The following is an 18746-nucleotide window of genomic DNA, read 5'->3' as shown; positions in this document are numbered from 1 at the left end:
TTGTATATTCATGACTGGACATGTCGGAATAACGCCTAACGCTACTGCTAGCGGCTTGTGCCACGCGGTGCTCCCGCCCTTCCTCGCGCCAATGTCAGGAGCATGCAATACTTGGAACATCGATTTAAACAATGGAGGAGTTTACTATTATAGGTTTATTTTTGGTTTTATATTTGTCGCGTCATTTTAATAATTGTAAGTGAAATATTTTTGCTTTCCGATTATTTAATTCAAAATATTTACTGCTTTACTGGTGGCATGCCCACAGATGCTCATGACAGGTATGTTAAGAGCGGTACTAAAGCAATTATTAGCTTCTGAGTTAGTTGAATTTTCATAATAAAGCTGAGGAAATTACGAGAAAATGTGTTTGTATTTTACAAATGATATGAGATACTATTATATGTGTCGTTATATAATACGAAAACTATTAGTTTTTACATTATATATTCAATGGTCATCATTGGTACCCAATTGATAAATATGTAATAATCGCTTGACCACAAAAACTACCCAAATAATTTCATGTCCGAACCATTGGATTACTCTTACGAGCAAAATTATTTCAAGTGTTTGAAAGCTCGGTGGGGACTGCAGCGTACAAAAGTATCGACGAAACGAAAATAATATTGTCTCCCTTAATGTTTAGAAAATCATCAAGGAAAATTAAAAAATATTAATATACTAATAAAAGGTTACTATGTAATTGACATTGAGAAATAGGAAGCGATACAGTAGTTACGTCATACTATTATATTATGAGGTTTTTTTATTAAACTCTAAAATAATTACAATGCAGCACAGGTATCCACAATGTGTTCGTAGAAATTGTACAAACTGAAATAATTGACAGAATTATCGAACTATCTTAAGATTTGTTAAGGATGTGTCCTGGGACCCCAGGCGGCAGGTAACCCTGTCTAGGATAAATATGAAACCTTGACTTAATGGACTAATAGTAGATTAATGAGATAATAATTCGCAATGGCTGTTGTCAATTAATAAAGTTCACCGCAATGACGTAAACTTCGAGCAATGGGTATGTAATGTAACCTTTTCAAATTTCTTCTACGCGAGTGCGCATTTTAGGTAAATTGTTCTGAGACATCAGGTTATTTGTTTGAAAGCATATTTAGAAAAATACTATTTATAATATTTGTGACACTTCAATTACATTATAGTAAATAAACCGAAACGAATTACAAAGTAAAGTCAAGAATTAAAAAATTAATACATTAAATCAAATCAAAATAAACTTTTTTCAAGTAGGCTGTTACAAGCACTTTTGAATCGTCATTTTACAATTAAGTGAAGCTACCACCGGTTCGGAAAGTAGATTCTACCGAGTAGAACCCATAAGAGACGCAGAAGTTACTCTTTTTTAACTAAATGTTAAAACATTTAATATGAGATTGAAAAACCATGAATTTATTTAATCGGTTAATATTTTCCATCGGTGAATTTGCAATATATCTGATGGACATTTTTGTTTATAAACAACATGGAAAATACAATTTCTATGCACGTGTTTAATCGACACAAGACACGAGTTTAGCGAGGGCGCAGCGCCAGTGGGAGCGGGGCTCGCATACCTTATATCGTAGAGATTAGTTAAACTTTATTATGGGAAAATCTTTGCAAATTGTTATTTTAGTGACGCGTTCGACTTCAAGTCAATATACCTTAGTGCATTTAATTTTACAATAAACATTAACATATCTTCTGACTCCTGTTTTTGGTGGGGCTCTTTGCAAACTCAAATTCCTTTATTCAATTAAAAGCATTACACTTACTTATTGAAAGTCCTATCGACCTGTCATGTGTCAAATTAAATATAAACGAAAATATATAAGATGTATTCTTCACTTTACACCCTTAAAGTGCACGCAGTTACAGCTCCATTAAATCGCTTCAAACAAATTCGCTCCAACATTGGATCGCAAGCGACATGCCCGCTCACATTTGGACGTGAAGTTTAGCCTCGTTGAAGGTCGTGGGGGTGATGTTCGTAGCCCCTGAAGTCTCTTATTTCAGTCGAATTTGCGCTGTTCACATGTTTAGAAGTCTGAAATATATTCAACCATGAACCGTAATTTGGAAATATAAAAAGGATTTGACAATGTATGTGCTATTCGGAATTGTCTTAATCTAAGGCGAGTAAATGTCGCGTGGACGAATTTATTTAACTTTTGCTTATTAATCTTTTTAATATTAGCAAGTGATGTGTGGTGTAAAGTTTTAGTTTTTTTTCTACGTAACGACTTTTTGAATTATTCAGTTCATTTTCATCTTAATTTCAATGTTTATTTTGTGAAATTTTATATTGCTAAACTCAGAATAGAAACCCAGAGAACACTTCGAATTATCATGTTTTTAAAACGTGTTTTCCGAAAATCATAAAATGTAATAAAATAATATGTGTTTGCAGTGTAATGGTAATTTAAATAAAATCGTCACAAAATGGTCGAATGCAAAACGAAGTTTTACCCAAACTGCGACAGCAACGTCTGGTTGAGATCCTGCGAGGTGGAAGTGACCGACCCGCTCGACGGACTGATCACGGGTAAATATAAACAAAGGCTGCTTGAGCGCTGCTGCTGCAGTATCGAGTAGCGATTATTTGAGCATCTCACACGTGTCTCATCTTCGAGTGTCGTTACAGTTTCACCGTGTTTTGCTGTTTCAGGTGAATTTCCGGCGTGGCTGCAAGGCACTCTGCTGCGGAACGGGCCCGGGTCGCTCAAAGTCGGCTCGATGAGGTTTGAGCATCTGTTCGACAGCTCAGCTCTCCTGCACAGGTGAGTGCAGGTTACGTGTGTGTGCGGTCCGCACTGTTGTGTTTGAGAGCTGGTCGCTCCCGTTGCAGGTTCGCCATTCGCGACGGCCGCGTGACCTACCAGTGCCGCTTCCTGCGCTCGAACACGTACAAGAGGAACCACGCCGCCAACCGCATCGTGGTCGCCGAGTTCGGCACCGCCGCTGTGCCCGATCCTTGTCGCACTATTTTCCACAGGTAGTGTTTTGTTTCTATTTTACTGAATAAAAATCGCAAACTTTTACAATTATTGCTGTCTAATCGAGTAATTTAACGTTTTAACAAGCCATATGTGTATCATTCATATTCCTTTATTTATTTATTTTTTACGTATCGGCATACCGTCCAGTTAAATGCCAGCAATCGGCATCATTGACTACCGGCGGAATCTTTGAACTAAAACTTCTACGATAGACTTCAAGTTCACATAGAGCCATGGTACGCTCGATAGTACGCATTAATTATCTACAAATTTAAAAAGGAAAGAAAGTTTTTTACTACTTCCTTAGTGAGAAGAGAATTTTCTTTCGTTTTACTTGTTTCACCTGCAAAATAGGAGTGACCCAATAGTTTATACTTCAACGTTACGTTGCTTTGCTACTTTCTCTCGTAGGGGATCTATGAAAGACATCACGGGCTATACGTCTTGGACTGTGGACAAGGACAGTTCGCTCTGCTTTTAGTGTCACTCGTTTGGTTTCTACAGATAGTTCAGCTCTGGCGAGAGAACAGTTGCAGCTGAATGTTTCGATCACTGACCTGGGTTCTCGTAGCGTTTTCTTCTCTTTTTGAGGAAGTTACATCTAAAGCTTCTTGGCATGTTCTATATTCTTGTTCTCTAATAATCTAAACAAAACAATTACTAAAATTATTTCTAATTAAAATATTATTTAAACGATTGTTTTTTATTTCATAGGATCGCTGCACTGTTCAAGCCAGGAGAGTCAATTTCAGATAATGCAATGATTTCACTTTATCCCTTCGGAGACGAAATTTACGCCTTCACGGAAGGACCGGTCATTCATAGGTAAAGTATAAGTTGACTATGAGCAGGATACTCGGAGCTTACGTCTGTAGGAGGTATTTTTTTGGAGAAAAACATCCTAAGAAAGCTTGCCAAAATTTATGGCCTGAAAAAGTAGATTAGTTGTTTTTATTGTTAAAAATAAATTATCATACTGTTCAAGAGGAAATTTATCCCACGCAGGATTGATCCTGTAACACTCGAAACAATGGAAAGGAAAAATCTAATGGAAAGTGTCGCCCTCGTCAACCACACTTCCCACCCTCACGTCATGGGCAACGGTAAGGCACACAATGCATTAATTCAAGTTTATGGAAAAGTCCAAATTAATGAGTTTTGATATGTTGTCGTTTTATTTATAATTCAGTTTGTTCTCTGCGATGAAGCGATATCTGGTAGTTACCTGTGTGGTGGACTGTGCCCTAATGTTCTCAAAAGAATAATATATATTTAATATATTTTTGTTTGTAGCGATCATAATTACAACAATTGTATACTATTAAATATTGGATAACACCACATACATTACTCTGATCCCAATCAAATGTAAGTAGCTAAAGCACTTGTGTTATGGAAAATCAGAAGTATCGACGCTACCACAAACACCCAAACCCAAAAGCCAACACAGAAAAAAAATGAATTTTCTATATTGACTCGGCCGGGAATCGAACCTGGGACATCGGAGTGGCGTCCCCATGAAAACCGGTGTACACACTACTCGACCACGGAGGTCGTCAAATAAGCTTTGCCATAGATCGGATGCAGGCTGTTTCTAGTTATTAGTATCTAATTAAAATAGTTAATGAACGATTACAGGTGATGTTTATAATGTCGGTATGTCTGTCGTGCGAGGTCGACTACGACACGTGGTTGTCAAATTTCCTTTTACTGAAAAAGGTGAGATAATTAATATAATTAGTGAATATAATCTATAGGATTGTTTTGTTTTATTGAGTGGCAGCTTTGGATGATTTCTAGAACGAAGACGGTAAACATTTAATTAGAGAATCTGAGCACCCAATTCATTTCAATCTTAAGAATTAAGAAAATATAATTCTACTCCGATTTCTACCGTCGGTTCTTCTCAGATAATGTCTTCCAAATGACCCCCAGTAAAATTTTAATAAACTGTCATAGGATGTTTGATACTTTTTTATATATTTTTCTATTTGAATGTTTATTTTTGATTTGATTAACTGAGTGAGATTCTTTAATCACTGTTTCTTTGTCGTGTTTTATTATACTATATATATATATATATATATATATATATATATATATATATATATATATATATATATATATATATATAGTATAATATTCTGAATCGGATTATTTATAACGGTTCTAGGGAATATGTTCGCGGAAGCGCATATCGTCGCCAGCTTGAAGCCGCGTATGTCAATGAATCCGGCGTACATGCACACATTCGGTAAGTATACACACCGTATGCAACAAAACACAGTCTGTGTCATGTCTAAAGCGACTACCTTCATTAAGTGTACGCGGTAAAGTATACTAAAATAAAAGTCGAATCTAGTTTAAGCTCGATAACGCTAAAAGTTCACGCTTTACGTTCATCTTTATTTTACTATATATATTGTAAAGCTTCGACGTGAGCTCAGCGATATGAACAGGATGATACTTTTTAATTTATCAAAGTCGTTATGAGGACTATAAGCGAAGTATACTCTCATGCGAAAGTATACTTCCTAAATAATTGTTCATGACTAATAATTATATATAAATATTCGTACAAGTTATATCTAAGCAATTAAGCCCTAATAGCGTACTTATTAGGAGTCACGGAGAATTACTTCGTGATACTGGAGCAGCCGCTGTCGTTGTCTCTCGTCGGTGTAGTGAAGGGACAATTAACGAACCAGCCTCTCTCCTCGAGTCTGCACTGGTACCCGGAACGTGAGGTGAGAATAACACGACCTAAATATACATGGACGTTTTGCCGCCAGCTGATCTAAACAATCTTAAACATGGTGAGGTTTGTTTTTATGAAGTCAGTAGAGTTGACTAGAGCCGCCCATTTTTGTTGCTGGGAAATCTCCGAAAGATCGAGGTTGGAGCTTATGGGGTTTTTTTATGGTATAGGTTGGCGGACGAGCATATGACAAATGATATTGTAAGAAATATTAACTATTCCTTACATCGTCAATGTGCCACTAACCTTAAGAACTGAGATATTATGTCCCTTATGCCTATTGTTACACTGGCTCACTCACCCTTCAAACCGGAACACAACAATACTGAGTACTGTTATTTGGTGGTAGAATAACTGATGAGTGGGTGGTACCTACCCAGACGGGCTTGCACAAAGCCCTACCACCAAGGGTCAATGTATGTTAACATCGATCAAGTAGCTAATAATAATCTTTTTTCACAGACTCACATTGTATTACTGGGGCGGGAAAGCGGCAAAGAAGAAAGGCGATACCGCACGGAGCCGCTGTTCTTCCTGCACATAATAAACTGTTTCGAGCGCGACGGGCGCGTCGTGGTGGACGTCTGCGCGTACAGGGACGCTAAGGTCATCGACGCGATGTACATTCACGCCATCGAAGTCAGTACATAAGCAAGACAACCTACCTACAAATTATTCTGAAGATTACTCCATACTATTTATTATTATTATGTTGGTTAACACGTAAAGTATTATTTTAATACATTAACTTATTATTTAATTTCTTGTAATATCTCCAATAGTATAGGTCCCAATCGTAAATTTAAAATAATTCAAATTATATGAAACTTTCAGTCGATGCAAAGTAATGCTGATTACGCTGAATGGTTTCGCGGAAGACCCAAGCGCCTCGAGATGAGCCTGGCCGCCCCTCCGCTGACGAGAGTGGAGCCGAAGCTGCTGGCGGATCTGGGCTGCGAAACCCCTCGAATACACTACGATTTGCATAACGGTATAAGGTTTCATCAGATTAAATTTGTGCATTCATAATCATAATTGAAAGTAATACTAACCTCATGCAAATTGGCTCGCCACAAATTATTCCGAAGATAAGTATTTCATAAATTAGTACTCATTGTCGTTTTACCCAGTTTACCTACGAATAAAATGTGATACTAAATGTAATTTAAAACTACAGAGTATTTATTATTTTCTAGGCCGAGCGTACAGATATTTCTACGCCATCAGTTCGGATGTTGACGCTGAAAATCCTGGATCGGTAAGACATAAGTTAAACAACTGTTGGCTCTCAATTTAGTGTTTGTTTTGATTTGCTTTCATTTCAGTTTGAAACTCAAACATTGCATTTAGTTTCATATTGATGGCAAATTCCCTTTCATATTCAGCATCATAATATTTAGTATCATCCGACGAAAGTCTAGTTGCATTTGTACGTCGCAGAACATGTAGCGCGAAATACACTATCTTGGTCAAATATTTATTTCACAATGGCAATAGCGTATGATTTTTGGATTTAAATAAATATTATTATGTCTGCTGATCGGATATCGGAATTTCAGTTAATTTTATTCACTTGCGCTACAGACATATTGTAATTGTTTTCATTCCAAACTAATTTTATTAAGAGTGAATTAAAACAAGAAGAAAAACCTTAAACATCAATCACATGATATATCACCGGCCGTTTTTTTATAGTTATTGAGATTTCTCAATTGCGTTACATACATTTTATGAGACGGACGAACATGATATGATTTGTCACAAGACCCAAATAATATTGTTCATATTTTTTAATATTCTAGATCATTAAAGTGGATACCGTGACAGGCGAGACGAAGTCGTGGTGGGACAAAGACTGCTACCCCAGTGAACCAGTGTTTATCCCCAGTCCTCAGGCTAAGGTACTGAATGATCATGATCACTTAGTGGTAAGGCTTTGTGCGAGTTTTTGTGTTCATACGAGTAGGTACCAATCACTCATCAGAGGTGAGTCGGTGTAGCTACAGGCATGAGGGGGCATAACATCTTAGTTCCCAAAGATCAAAGTTTCTTACAATGCCAAGAACGGGGGTTGCTCTACTCAACTATCAGTGGGCCCTTTTACCCGTCGACCTAGCTATTCTATGAAAATAAAGAAAAATAAAACAATTTTAACTATTATATAGTCGCTAATTTAATATACTCCTGGCTTACGATGCTTTAGTGTAAGAAAACGCTAAACAATTTGCTCGCCAGTAATTTGATCTTCAAGCAAGTTCCACACAATTGAAGAAGCATTGTAGGAGACTAGGAAACATTTGGCAATTACATATTTGTTTGAAAATACTTCTATATTTCTTTTGAAAACTTACTTGCGAAAATCACTTCCAAAATAACATAAAAGTTTCCAGAAATAAGAAATACACAAATCTAAGTGTGTATTGTTCTAATTTTTTTAATTACACACACACACACACACACACACACACAGACACACACACACACTACTAATATTATTGTACAGCGTCCTCCGACTCAGACCTGACAAAGGTTTCTGGTGTTCTGTCTACAAATACATTTTTCACCAATTAGTATATCTTAACAAAGATCAGTGCCGTCGTAGTAAAGCGCAGTGTCGGCAGGCGGAGGACGACGGCGTGGTGCTGAGCGCGCTGGTGTCGGGCGCCGACGCGCGCGCCGTGAGCCTGCTGCTGCTGGACGCGCGCGGCCTGCGCGAGCGCGCGCGCGCGCACTTCCGCACGCCCTCGCCCGCGCCCAAGTGCCTGCACGGCTGGTTCCTGCCGCGCCGGCCCTGAACCGACGACTGCTTGCACTGTCATCGAAACGTAGAGATAATATTGTTAAGTGTTTAATTAATAAAACGCACTAGCCAACTGTATCATACTTATTTATTTCAAACTAGCGACCCGCCCCAGCTACGCACGGGTGCAATAGTAATACTAAATATACTATAGAATTTGTTTATTAACGACATAATATTGCAAACTTCTAAAATTATCAATGTTTCTTTACTATATTGTTCATGTATTATATGAAAAAACCTTCAGCCAAGAAAACCCCATATTATATCTATAAAAAACAATACGATATACTTTAAGATATATGTTTTTTACAAATTACCTTTTATAGCATAATATACTGGGGCTCAATCAAGGGGCTCGTATAGCTACTTTCTTTTGATTGTTGAGGCGCATGGCCGTGGCTAACACCGGCTCCAAATATAGCAATAATTATGACTTTTAAGTAGTCTAATATTTTTCACTTCATTTTACTTAGGAGGACTCTAAAAAATATATGTTGAATACGCAATAATTTTTATTACATTTTAGTACATATTTTTGTTCGAAGTCTCTTTTTCTTTTTGTTAAAATTTTTATTTATTTACCAAGTAATGTTATTTCCCTCGCTAGAGAGCTTCGATAATAAACGCGATTGCTGCTAAATTCAAAGTGCTACGAGAATTAGCACGAGAATTAATGTGGTAAAAAATAATTGACAAAAAAATGTTTATTGTGGGTTATCTTTAAGAGATAGACATATACCATCGCGGACTTTTTTGTAGACATTTTTGAGCTGTACAATTCTGTAGTACATTATTTTGATCTATCTAGTAGGGTTCAGCCAGCGTTTACAACACGTACACACATATGGATTAAGTAAAAAACGGTTGTTTTAATATTATAATTGTATGTATAGAGAAGATTTATGGTTTTTTTTTAAAATAATAGATTAATGTGATAGTGTACTCGTCGTTCTGTGTGTTTGCTATTAATTGTATTAGGCATTGTGTTTTAATGTTTACCTCAAATGTTAGTAAGTCCTGGATATAACATAGGCGTTACACGACCCGCATTGATATAATGGGGTTTTCCATGGCGCCCATTATCGCCAAAGATCTCTCCAACATTAGTTTCTCTCTTTTCCGAGTAATATGTTTATCATGCTATTGTGCATGAACATCCCATACTGAAGACGGTCTTCTTGCGAACGTGGTGCTGATCAGCGTCAGCAGGAGTCTATCCGGACTCTACTCCCACAGTATGAGCGGCAGGGAATACTCTGTAATTGAGACGGAGAACGTATATGTAACGTATATATAACGAGTAACCCACGTAACCCACACGTAGCGACTATCTCGCTGCAATGAAAATCAATTATCATAATTGAGTCTATGGCTACAAATGTACAAATAATATACGAATGTTTATAAAAAGTTGAAACGTTAAACCTTTTGATGTACTCGTAGGTATTTCGTATAAAAAAAATGTCGAGAGTTTTGTATTGTACTACGCGATATTTTATTAACTTCAGAGGAAACCTTCTTAAGGTTGGAATTTTCCGAAAAAAGTATAGAAATAAAGCATTTCTTTTTAACTTTGTCCTTATCGTTGTCCTTCAAGAAATTTGCGCAATTTAGTCTAACTTTCATTTTATTACTTTGGTTTTCTTGTAAAAACAAGAAAAAAAGATCGTTTGATACAAACAGGTTAAATGATTCAAGCATCCTTATTCGTAAAATTATATATTAATTTAGGGAAAAGGCTAAATGTGCTAATTAATGGTATTAGAATCAGGCTAACCAGCTTAATTGCCTGAAGTGATCATAGCAAGTGGAGCGCTGGATGTAGACCACAAGAATTTCTGTAGTACTGACTAAAAGTGAATTATCTGAAGTAAGAGTAAAATAGCGTATTTACATATAAATATTAAAATGCAGTATTTTAAAATCTGTCTATAAATATAGTGATTCATCAAAAAGTAATTGTTCAAATGTAAATGCACATCATAATATCAAACATTCACAATCCTTGCTGGTTTCTTTCAAAGAGTCATAAGGTCTCACCACAGTCTTCAGGTCGGTCCATCTGGGGATTTGCTAAACCGCGGTCTTCATTCTGGGACACGTCTGCTGCAACGGTCATCAGTCTTCTGAAACTCGTGACCAGCCAAGCTGCCTCTTCTGTCTCCTACTAATGCAAGCTCCTTTAGCAGCTACCGATAATCTGATATCTGATTGTGACAAGATGATGATACATTTAGTTACACTTTTATTCTTGTTCCAAACTATTTACTTCGATAATATTAACAATAAATACATGTTAACAAAATAATTTATTGCTCTGATCTGTATGACATAATAATGTCGCTCTCAATCCTCAAATCAATGTGATTTCACTCGAATAATATTACAGTAGCATAATTCAGCAAATAAATTATTGTAACAACAAATCTTACGTCGAAAAGCTTTGATTAAAACAGCGATAATAATACTCGATAAAAGATTATATAGATGATAGAAAATCGTGGAGTTAGCATTCGTTCGTTAATCTGCAAGCAGGATTAATAATAATTTAACAGGTTTTAATTAATTATAATAATTTATGTAACTTAATTGTTGGAAAAGTACGGTAAGGTATGTTTTGTCACAAATTAATTCGAACCGCTTGTGGTTTAAATGTAATTTTATCTTGTGACCCGACAATACAAAAATCCTTTCAAATCTTAATATTTATAAATAATGAATAAAGTTTGTGTTAGTACCTAGTAGCAGTCTTGGGCCATTTGATGGTAAGTGGTGGCACTACTCAAAGGCACTGGCGCTGTAAATTGTGTGAACCATTCTTTACATTGGCAACATTTTGCACACCTTGGGAATTATAAAAATTTAATTAAGAATATGACATGAGTGAGGGATACTAAGTGATACTGTGTCCCAATTTGAACGGTCAGTGAGTCAGCGACATCTTAGTTCAAAAGAATGGTGGCGGTGATATAAGAAATTGTAGGTTTTTCTTACAGTACTAATATACGTGGCAGTGGTGAAATCTTACCCCAGATAGCCCATCAGCTAGTTCACATGTAAATAAAAATATGTAGTTTAAGATTTAGATCCTTCAGTAATTGATATGAAGATTAGTTGAAGGTTGTACAACATATGCGTGTGTCCAATATACACGTGTAGTCCAGGATTCAAGTACATCGAGTAAATAAGACACAGACTTACTGAAATAGATATAGGGGATCTAAATTCGATCAAATAATAATAGATAATAATCGATTGTTACTTATCAGTATCATCGACAGCCGCCTCGGGCGTAATTAATTAGCTCTGAATTTGTACGTTTTTTTACAACGCAGTTCTTGTTTTAATTAGATTGGCTCCTCTTTCACGACGCTGATAACACTTTCAGTTACTTTATGTATTTGTGTACTAGTATTTGTTTTAATTGAATATTTAAATTCAGTGCATTCAAAGTATATTGCTTGTCATTTATGAATAAAACATTTAAATAACTTATACTAATCTTGCGCGAAACAGGTTGTTTGTACAATAATGGCGGAATTCAAAACGAAGTTTTACCCAAACTGCGACAGCAACGTCTGGTTGAGATCCTGCGAGGTGGAAGTGACCGACCCCATCGATGGTCTGATCACGGGTAAATATAAACAAAGGCTGCTTGAGCACTGCTGCTGCAGCATCGAGTAGCGACTATTTGAGCATCTCACATGTGTCTTATCTTCGAGTGTCGTTACAGTTTCACGGTGTTTTGCTGTTTCAGGTGAATTTCCGGCGTGGCTGCAAGGCACTCTGCTGCGGAACGGGCCCGGGTCGCTCAAAGTCGGCTCGATGAGGTTTGAGCATCTGTTCGACAGCTCAGCTCTCCTGCACAGGTGAGTGCAGGTCACGTGTGTGTGCGGTGCGCACTGTTGTGTTTGAGAGCTGGTCGCTCCCGTTGCAGGTTCGCCCTTCGCGACGGCCGCGTGACCTACCAGTGCCGCTTCCTGCGCTCGAACACGTACAAGAGGAACCACGCCGCGAACCGCATCGTGGTCGCCGAGTTCGGCACCGCCGCTGTGCCCGATCCTTGTCGCACTATTTTCCACAGGTAGTGTTTAGTGGGTATTTTTTTTTATCAATAGCAGTTGTAAGAATGTAATAATATTTTAATATTATACTTTCAATATTTTTACAAAAGGTACTTTTAGGTTGGACGATCATTGCCCATTGCATAATCAACTGTGGAAAAATGGACACTAGTTGTTTTTATTCATAATAGAATTCAATGTTGATTACTGCATCGAGTACCGTAACTCGCGACCGAAATATAGGTTAAGGATGTAACCCCTTTCATAAAACTCGTTAAATTCCAGCAAAGACCATTGTCATATCCAAAATTACTTGTAATACCCGAAATATAACTGACCGACCTGATTTTTTACAATGTTTTAACCGAATGTAGGTACGTATGTATGTTTGCTACAAGAAAACTACCTTACTTCTCACTAATAAGAGAAATATATTGATAAAATGGAACCCCCATCTTGCCAGAAACCGCTCTGGTTGTTTTATCAGCAAATCAGATGTCAAATATGCGTTACAGGTCCCAAGACTGAGGTCGAATTTCAATCAAAAGTTTTAAAAGAAACTTCTTTTAAATGTCGGATCTAAAGTGCAGAGCTAAGGAGATTATCAAAGGAACCGAAAAGAACGTATTTATCTTAAGTCCCCGGGCAGAACTAAGAAATTATTCGTTACACTATAACAACTTACAACCAAAGTTGTCTTCACACTAATTGTACTGCATTGTTGCTTTGCCATAGAAAACGCTACTTTTGCGCACATCGGTCTAGTCCTTGATAATAAGTTTAACTGCATGCAGGATACTGACTATGTTCGCAAAATACTAAGACAATTTCTGGCAGTTGTAAAAATTGTTCGACTAAAACCCTTAATAGTAGTTCAGTCAAGCTCTGCAATTAGTTACTATAATATTTCTTTCGTTTATTTTTTAATATTAATAACCCATGTGAATGCCCAATAAAAATCCTGTACAGTCACGGGCGGTTAGTCGGTGGCTTTTATGAGCATTATTTTTTATTTTAATTTACTAAAATATTCACCGGCATTTTGTAAATATTATGAGATGCGTTACTAGTATGGACTTTTAATTTAACCGCAAGGCAGCTATCTACTGCTACTTCGCAGTATTTATTTCTTTGCATTTGTCGCAATGACAACAAACTTATTTATGACTTTTTACTTTTCAAAGGATCGCTGCACTGTTCAAGCCGGGAGAGTCCATTTCAGATAATGCAATGATTTCAGTTTATCCCTTCGGAGATGAAATATACGCCTTCACGGAAGGACCGGTTATTCATAGGTAAAGTATAAGTTGACTATGAGTAGGATACTCGGAGCTTACGTCTTTAAGGTATTTAGTAAAGAAAAACGTCATAAAAAAACTTGTCATGTCGACATATTCGGCAAAACGTCGAGGATCGATGCGGTAGCCTTTTCTCAGCTACTACTTCTGCTACTCCCCAAAAGTATATATTTGTGGCTCCTAGTTTTTTATTCATGTTTTAAAATAAACACTTATTTTAGAAAACATTATTCTGTGCAGGATTGATCCCCTAACGCTCGCTACAATGGAAAGAAAAAATCTGTCGGAAAGTATAGCTCTTCTCCATCACACTTCGCATCCTCATGTCATGTCTAATGGTAAGGGACAAGGCATAGTTTATTAAAAAAAAAAACAGTACATACATAATATATAGAAACATAAATAATAAATGAAATTGAAGAGTACCAACCCGATCACCTGTTTGAGTTTTTTCGAGCCGTATTTGTGCTTATAATTCATTTTTTTCGGCGGAGAAGGCAAATCTAGCGGTAGTTATATCGTTTGGTGGACTACGCTCTAAGCCCACTTGGCGTTTTCAGGTGATGTTTACAATGTTGGCATGTCCGTCGTGCGAGGTCGATTGCTACACGTTGTTGCGAAATTTCCCTTTAGTGAGAATGGTGAGACTAATTTTATACCTATTTACATCTGTGGTATCGTATTAGCTGTAATTAGTCAGAGGAACATGGAGAACTATTAAACGAAATCAGAAAAAAATCATTAAAAGTTGAATTGTTTTGTATTAGGATAGATAAAAGTTGAAAGCTTGTAGACTAATAGATTGATAGTAATAATAGTAAAAAATGTTTGCAGGCGACATGTTCGCGGAGGCGCGTGTCGTCGCCAGCCTGAAGCCGCGATGGATGATAAATCCGGCATATATGCACACATTCGGTAATTATGCACTATTTCCTTAGTAAAAATCAATTAATTTTCAAATATCTTTGTAATCGATAGAAATTGCCTTGCATTTGTATTCGACCTATTTTCACCTCGTTGGCATGATCAAAGATTATTTAACTCCTCAATAGGCATTGCAATGCACTCCATTTACGGTTATCGAAGGAAGCCGCAAATGGGGTAAATAGGAAAGTGCACTGTCAACTTTCACTGTTTAATCGACAGTGTGGGTACCATCCTCTCATCAGATGTCCTTCCGACAAATAACCACACTTGCTTTTGTCGTGAACCGATTTGAAGGGTGAATAAGTACTAACCACAAGCACAAGAGATTAACATCTTCGATCCTAAGGTAGGTAATGTAGGGAATGGCTAATTATGGTATATTAAAATATATTTCCGCTAGCATTTATTCTTATGTGCGGCGGTGATCACTCAGTCACAACATATAAGTCACCAATGAAACAATAATATTTGCAGGAAGCATTACAGTCTGTGAAATACAGCAAAAGAGAAGCTTTTTTAGATGTCGCCGTATATAAAAATACTATGCAAGACTTTGTCTATTCCAAATTTTAATGCATTGTAATTTGTAGTTGTACTTATTAATATAATCCAGCGTTTGAAGCCTTTATAAATATGCAGGAATAACAGAAAAATATTTTGTGATATTGGAGCAACCGCTATCAGTATCTCTCGTCGGTCTGGTTTGGAGTCAGCTAACCGACCAGCCTCTTTCTTCGAGTCTGGACTGGTATCCCGAAGAAGAGGTAAGATTAAAGCGATATATCTAATCATAATAGTATAAAACACAACATCATCAACCGGCTGACTTTGACTGACGACCTATTGATCTCCATTTCCTGCAATCTATATCCTTTTTCCATTGCTCCTCCTCCGCGATTCGACGATTAGGTGCTAGAAAAGCCTCAGCTTCAAGGAGAATTTGCTTTAATGGGCCAACGGGACGCTTGAGTCATGAATACTGACATGGGAAATTCTCGGTGCTTGGGCAATTCGGTGATCCTCGCTTTGGTTTTATAAAATCCAATTTTGAGATCTTTGTGACGAAAAGGTTAATCATAGCAGATATTTTAATGACACTTAATTTAATGGTTAATTGAAACAGAGCATTCAGAATAGCGTTAAACAAGTGGGAAAAAGTGATCATAGAACAATAAAGAAAATGTATATTAACATCGATCAAGTAGCTAATGATAATCTTTTTTCACAGACTCACATTGTATTACTGGGGCGGGAGAGCGGCAAAGAAGAAAGGCGATACCGCACGGAGCCGCTGTTCTTCCTGCACATAATAAACTGCTTCGAGCGCGACGGGCGCGTCGTGGTGGACGTCTGCGCGTACCGGGACGCTAAGGTCATCGACGCGATGTACATCCACGCCATCGAAGTGAGTACTATACATCTAGTGATTCGAAACCAACGAAATATTTCAGTTCCACCTCAGTACTTGTCCATTGTTTTGATGTTCTGAGTGCTTTATACGATATTGTTTAAACCTAATCCGAGTCAAAACATGAAATTTTGAACGCAAATTCGCCACATAAAATATTGCTCTCGACTTTGGGCAGGCGCTTCCCAGTACCCCCCTTTTACCATTTGACCGAATTCAAAGAGAGCGGATCAAATAATTGACGATCACCCTTTCCGACTTACTTAATCCTTTAGCTTTCTGTAGGGATGTTCTATCATTCTGCATCTTCTACCGCTTTTTCCACGGGGTTCCGAAGAATGGTTTGGATTTGGATTGGATTTGGATGGATTGTCAAAATTTCGACACTCACCCACACCACCTAGATGTTCGAAAATCCACAACAACGCGATTTTCATGACATTTTTGCTCCCTCCATAACCAGTCGTGGAATCAGCCTGATCGATGGATTTTCCGATCCAATACGACGATGGGAACCTTCAAGAAAAGAGCTCACACATTTCTTAAAGGCCGGCAACGCAGCCATTTTTGTTGGTTATTGTAGAAGTCCATGGGCGGTGGTTTCCATCGGGTGAGATTCCTGCCCGTTTAGCTAACTATGGCTACTTAACCACCTGATGGCAATAGGTCACCGATGCAGTATTTCACTCACCCTTCATATTGGAACACAATAATAGATATCTTATTGACATAAGAAAATATAATTGTTATTTTTACATTTGAATAAAATGAGATTATTTTATAGTCTAGTTTGGTGCGGATTAAAAATATATAAAACTTTCAGTCGATGCAAAGTAATGCTGATTACGCTGAATGGTTTCGCGGAAGACCCAAGCGCCTCGAGATGAGCCTGGCCGCCCCTCCGCTGACGAGAGTGGAGCCGAAGCTGCTGGCGGATCTGGGCTGCGAAACCCCTCGAATACACTACGATTTGCATAACGGTATGAGGTTTCATTAAATAAAACAGCACGTCTATATATGCGTCATGAGTACATTTTCAGAAAGTAACGGCAACGACCAGTAAACTCATTAGTATGTCATCTTGTAATCTTTACCTTCAGGATCAGATGTCGATCGTGACAGATAAGTGTAGCACAAAATTAAGAGCAGACATGTTTTTCTCTGCGTCAATTTTCAAGTACAGCTACAAGTATTGATACTAATAATTACTATTAAAAACGTATTTCATTATTTTCAGGTCGCCCATATAGATACTTCTACGCTATCAGCTCGGATGTCGACGCTGAAAATCCTGGATCGGTATGATTGTATTGTTGTTTTACACCACCTACCATTTCTCTGTTGGCTACTATTCCATATCACCTCGGTTGTCTGGAAGAAATCGCTTTAAAGCGATAAGACCGCCGGTTGTACCATCTATTTTTTATGTGTTCTTACTATAATCGATAAGGCTAATCTGTTTAATTTGTGGTGTACAATAAAGTATTCAAATAAAATTGTACATTAAGTTTGCATGAGATGTTCGTTCATCCGCCATTATAGCTTTTTGTAAACTTGCTTAGGCATACATCATCATTGTACTCGACAAAACTGCGAAGTGACTTTGATTATTTGAAAATATTTTAGATTATCAAAGTGGATACGGTGACAGGAGAGACGAAGTCTTGGTGGGAAAAGGATTGCTACCCCAGTGAACCTGTCTTTGTCCCCAGTCCTCAAGCTAAGGTTAAGTAACTTTCCTCTGGAAAGGAGGGTTCGGTGTCAATTCCACCACTCTTCATGCGTGCTGGCGCATTAAGATGGACTACTGTCGTTTAACTCAAGGTTTAATATTTAAGATACTACTAAGCTGGTCCATCGTGTAGAACGATGCATCTCAATTTCTTTTTTGTAAGCCATCAAATAGCAATCAATAGCCATTATACTTTCATGAACGTCAACAAAATCCTGACAAAGTTTGCGGGCGGTTTCGGTCCCTATCTCCGTAACCGTACACTTAATACTAAAATTATCTTTTCTATCTTTTTTATTAATGTTTTTTGGTATAAGTTGTTTTGAGAAGAGTATGGATATCTCTATTGTGTGTACTTTCCAAAAATATGATCGAGTAATAAAAAAAACACACACTTAAGATCAGTGTCGTCGTAGTAAAGCGCAGTGTCGGCAGGCGGAGGACGACGGCGTGGTGCTGAGCGCGCTGGTGTCGGGCGCCGACGCGCGCGCCGTGAGCCTGCTGCTGCTGGACGCGCGCGGCCTGCGCGAGCGCGCGCGCGCGCACTTCCGCACGCCCTCGCCCGCGCCCAAGTGCCTGCACGGCTGGTTCCTGCCGCGCCGGCCCTGAACCGACGACTGCTTGCACTATAATTTAATGAAAAGTTAATAGTATTTTATTTTCAATAAATAGAATTATTTATTGAACACATGGAAACACTTTTCCATTTTCATTATTTTACATACATATAAAGTATATT

General features: G+C 37.7%; 2 protein-coding genes across 2 annotated transcripts; both read left to right on the top strand.

Annotated features, from left to right (window-relative positions):
• Nucleotides 1-2028: 2028 nt before the first annotated feature.
• Nucleotides 2029-8656, top strand: LOC124532164 (carotenoid isomerooxygenase-like). Its single transcript, XM_047106895.1, has 14 exons — nucleotides 2029-2153; nucleotides 2429-2563; nucleotides 2687-2798; nucleotides 2867-3013; nucleotides 3732-3842; nucleotides 4023-4120; nucleotides 4656-4736; nucleotides 5191-5271; nucleotides 5640-5764; nucleotides 6238-6414; nucleotides 6610-6766; nucleotides 6972-7033; nucleotides 7578-7676; nucleotides 8397-8656. The coding sequence occupies exons 2-14, from the start codon at nucleotides 2461-2463 to the stop codon at nucleotides 8568-8570; spliced, it is 1527 nt and encodes a 508-aa protein (XP_046962851.1). The 5' UTR covers nucleotides 2029-2153; nucleotides 2429-2460; the 3' UTR covers nucleotides 8571-8656.
• Nucleotides 8657-12109: 3453 nt separating this feature from the next.
• LOC124532165 (carotenoid isomerooxygenase-like) lies at nucleotides 12110-18628 on the top strand. The gene is made up of 13 exons (XM_047106896.1): nucleotides 12110-12212; nucleotides 12336-12447; nucleotides 12516-12662; nucleotides 13827-13937; nucleotides 14181-14278; nucleotides 14501-14581; nucleotides 14775-14855; nucleotides 15507-15631; nucleotides 16096-16272; nucleotides 17099-17255; nucleotides 17513-17574; nucleotides 17902-18000; nucleotides 18443-18628. The coding sequence occupies exons 1-13, from the start codon at nucleotides 12110-12112 to the stop codon at nucleotides 18614-18616; spliced, it is 1527 nt and encodes a 508-aa protein (XP_046962852.1). The 3' UTR covers nucleotides 18617-18628.
• Nucleotides 18629-18746: the final 118 nt, after the last annotated feature.

Source organism: Vanessa cardui, chromosome 8 (genome assembly GCF_905220365.1).
Source record: "Vanessa cardui chromosome 8, ilVanCard2.1, whole genome shotgun sequence".
Lineage (NCBI taxonomy): Eukaryota > Metazoa > Arthropoda > Insecta > Lepidoptera > Nymphalidae > Vanessa > Vanessa cardui.
This window is presented reverse-complemented; position numbering and strand designations above follow the sequence as displayed.

Excerpts from the sequence above, each read along its gene's own strand:
- LOC124532164 (XM_047106895.1), top strand. The coding sequence starts at position 2,461 with ATGGTCGAATGCAAAACGAAGTTTTACCCAAACTGCGACAGCAACGTC. Across the intron at positions 3,843-4,022 it reads GAAGGACCGGTCATTCATAG|GATTGATCCTGTAACACTCG; the intron begins GTAAAGTATAAG and ends TATCCCACGCAG. Across the intron at positions 5,272-5,639 it reads GGCGTACATGCACACATTCG|GAGTCACGGAGAATTACTTC; the intron begins GTAAGTATACAC and ends CGTACTTATTAG.
- LOC124532165 (XM_047106896.1), top strand. The coding sequence starts at position 12,110 with ATGGCGGAATTCAAAACGAAGTTTTACCCAAACTGCGACAGCAACGTC. Across the intron at positions 15,632-16,095 it reads ACTGGTATCCCGAAGAAGAG|ACTCACATTGTATTACTGGG; the intron begins GTAAGATTAAAG and ends CTTTTTTCACAG. Across the intron at positions 16,273-17,098 it reads TGTACATCCACGCCATCGAA|TCGATGCAAAGTAATGCTGA; the intron begins GTGAGTACTATA and ends TAAAACTTTCAG.